Source organism: Halyomorpha halys, unplaced genomic scaffold (assembly GCF_000696795.3).
Source record: "Halyomorpha halys isolate HHAL.00 unplaced genomic scaffold, Hhal_1.1 Scaffold1598.1, whole genome shotgun sequence".
NCBI classification, from domain to species: Eukaryota; Metazoa; Arthropoda; class Insecta; order Hemiptera; family Pentatomidae; genus Halyomorpha; species Halyomorpha halys.
The window spans coordinates 380,393-383,623 of NW_027114197.1; the positions used below are offsets into that span (position 1 = coordinate 380,393).

The 3,231-nt window shown below is 28.8% G+C and overlaps 1 protein-coding gene across 2 annotated transcripts in view; it reads left to right on the forward strand.

Annotated features, from left to right (window-relative positions):
* The window catches only part of LOC106690167 (cytochrome P450 4C1), a 16,942-nt gene extending 13,784 nt beyond the window's left edge, over positions 1 to 3,158 (forward strand). For both annotated transcript variants that reach the window (XM_067051445.1, XM_067051446.1), the window contains 5 exons: positions 1,825 to 2,010; positions 2,395 to 2,464; positions 2,584 to 2,710; positions 2,807 to 2,876; positions 2,959 to 3,158. In XM_067051445.1, coding sequence (XP_066907546.1) covers positions 1,825 to 2,010; positions 2,395 to 2,464; positions 2,584 to 2,710; positions 2,807 to 2,876; positions 2,959 to 3,143 — 638 coding nt within the window. In that variant the 3' untranslated portion in view covers positions 3,144 to 3,158. The remainder of the gene's footprint in view (positions 1 to 1,824; positions 2,011 to 2,394; positions 2,465 to 2,583; positions 2,711 to 2,806; positions 2,877 to 2,958) is intronic.
* The last annotated feature ends 73 nt before the right edge of the window (positions 3,159 to 3,231 follow it).

Below are 3,231 nucleotides of genomic sequence, written 5' to 3' on the forward strand. Positions count from 1 at the left end.
CTTCTATCCATACTTAATGATTAACTATTTATGTTTAACTTTTATAAATGATATTAAAAAATGACAGTAATAATAAAGAATGAAATGAAAAAGAGAAACATCTTTAAAAAGTTTAATCAAACATTATTTTAAAATAATAACCAATGATAAAAAAAAAAAAAAGGAATAAAAAAAAAGCAGGCAAAAATAAACATTTTAAAACCAAAGGGAAGAATAAAATATATAAATTTTATAAATTAAATAAAATAACATTCCTGGGATAACTGTACTTAATTTAAATTATGTTCCACACTAATTTTTGTTGATGGATGAGGGCTTGTGACATCCTCGATCTACCATTTTGGCCAAAGCCAGGACCTCCATCCCTCATATTAACTCATTCGAGACCAATTACATATCCTGTGTGCAATGCATTTCCGAGGCGAAAAGACTGTCTGCACACCATGTGTGCAATGATCTTGAATTCCAATTATCAGTCAGTATGGAAACATTAGTTTAAAACAAAAATTATCCTAGAAGTGTGTGAAAATAAAATTTGATATTGGTTTCAATTTTGTGCGATTATTCAAGGGTTTTCATTCGGTACAACAAAAGTAAGGGTCAGGAAAGTTCACTATCTTGTACTGCTTCTTAAACATTTATTTTTATTTTTATTTATTTCATTTTATCTATTCTTATATTATTTTCTTCATTACTGAACCTAAAATAAGGATTTCATGTTACCCGACTATTTTTTGAATAAATGTTAAATTTAACAAGTATTTTTATTTTATTTTATATTGCATACCTGGTGCAAACCTGCAATCTGTTCCGCATAACAAAAACATTCAGAGGAGCTACCAACACACATGGTGTGCAATCATCTTATTTGTACAAAGGGAGTTAGTTACAAAGCAACTGACTTCTTTTGCAAACATGTTATTTATCAAAAATAGCCTATATAAAGCAAACAAAAAATTTTGGGTCCTCCAGCACTCCAAAACTATGTGCTGTCTCAAATGGATTAAGTCTGAGTTAGACTTAGCAGGGCCCAGATTAGAATGAAGTAGAGAAGAATAGGCTAGGGAATTGTGTAACTTTTTTTTGTTTAACTCCTACCTGGTCATATCAACAAACGGTAGAGTTGTCCAAGGTAATCAATCTATTCTAACCAGTGAGGGAGGGTCAAGTTTTCATTCCATGCCACCTGCCACGAAATGAAAGCCAACCCACCATGGAAATGGAAACAGCACTGGTACAGTTTCAGAATTGCTAAGGTGAAGTCTCATTTTCCTCAGCTAAAACAGTCACTAGGACTCATAACTTTCCATTGAGCCCTAATATTTATTTCAATAGGAAAAAAATTTTATATAAGGCAGGAAATAATAACATCAGAAAATATATTGAATTCATTTAATTCAATAAAAACATTAAAATATTGGTAAATTTTAAAACAGACATTGAAAGAATTGGTCAAGATTATGTAGGACACTACTAATAAATTAGACTTAAATAATCAGCTTTGGGATCTTCAAAAATTAGAAACTAACATCGTTGTTTTTAATATAATCTGAACCTCAGATAAGAATAAAGCATTGGGCACAGTCCTTTTTAAAACAAAAGATGATAAGGTCATACTAATTTTAAAAGTTATAATATAGTTGAATATTAAATTTTATTATTTTTAAATTAAAGATTTATAAATTATAATTACAGGGAAAAGTACATGATTGGTCTCTATGAGGCTGTAGTGCATCTTTGCCATTAGTTTTTGTTTTAACCAAAATTATTCTTAAGAAATTTTTTGTAGAAAATTTGTTTTCCAGAATTTTTTTCTACTTATAGGTAAACTATGGCAGATGAGAAGAAAAGCTATTACACCAACCTTCCACTTCAAGATTCTAGATGAGTTTGTTCCTATTTTTAACAAATGCTCCAAGGCCCTTCGAGATTGTTTAAAGGATAAAGTTGGGAAAGGGCCATTCCAATTGACAGAATATATGTCCAACTGTGCTTTAGATGCAATCGCAGGTATACAATCAGATAAATTATCTAAAAATTCTAATAATTTGAAATCTATTATCAATATACTATAAATTTCCACTTTATTACGACCATAAAGTTCTCAGAAAACTGATTTTAATGAAGTAGTATGAATTCTATTTTGTTATTTATTATTATTTATATATATTGTAAATGGAAAATATTAAATACTTGTTATTGCACTTCTTTTGCTTAGTACCCCTGTCTCTCATAATAGATGTCAAGTATCAATATATTTGATAAAAGTTCATTATTCAGTATTAATTGCTGGTTTTGAGATATTATTTAAGTTTTTATGTTACTCCGATAAATACATATAAAAATAATTATTTTTATTGTATAATTCAACCATTCCTCTCTCTCTTTGTTTAGAGACAGCTATGGGAACTGAGATAAAAGCGCAAACAAACCCACATGGAGAGTACCCAACCAGTGTACTGAAGTGAGACCTGGCATTTAATTATCATCCTAATCCACTATACCCTTGTTTCATTGTTCTTTGGAAGACATTATAAATTTTCATGAAATTGTAAAATATTTATCAATACAGTAAATTTTCAGAATGACTGCTGCTCTAATGGAGAAAATTGGAAACCCTTTTCTGGACATTGAACCATTTTATACAATCTCAGGTCGCAGAAAGAGAGAATCAGATCTCTTGAAAATACTTTTCTCATTGCCGATGGAGGTAACAAAAATGTTGTCAGAATAATTTCCCTTGTTTTTCTAGTTTAATCTAAATGTATTCATAAATTAATTAACATTTAGTCAATAAAATGTATAGGTGATCAAAGGTAAAAGATATTCTAAAACTACTTATCGTAATGGAAAAACATCATCAGATGAAGTCTATGGTCAGTTATGTTAAAATATTACTTTTACCACTACTTATATAGTTTATTGTGAAAAACATTTATAAAATTTTAATCTTGATAGGTATAAAGAAAAAGACAGCTTTTTTACAACTTCTCCTTGAAATGAAACAGAATAATGCTCCAGCTTTCAGAACTGATCAAGATGTACAAGATGAAGTTATCACATTTATGTTCGAGGTAAGTTTCTCAATGATAAAATTTCAGAAATATTTTGTAATTATATTTCTAATTTCCAGACAAAAATAAATTTTTTATACCACAGTTGTAAAAGAAAGAATATCACTAGAAATGTATTAAATTGATTAAAACCGCTCTTTTTAAAAATTTAGTTTAA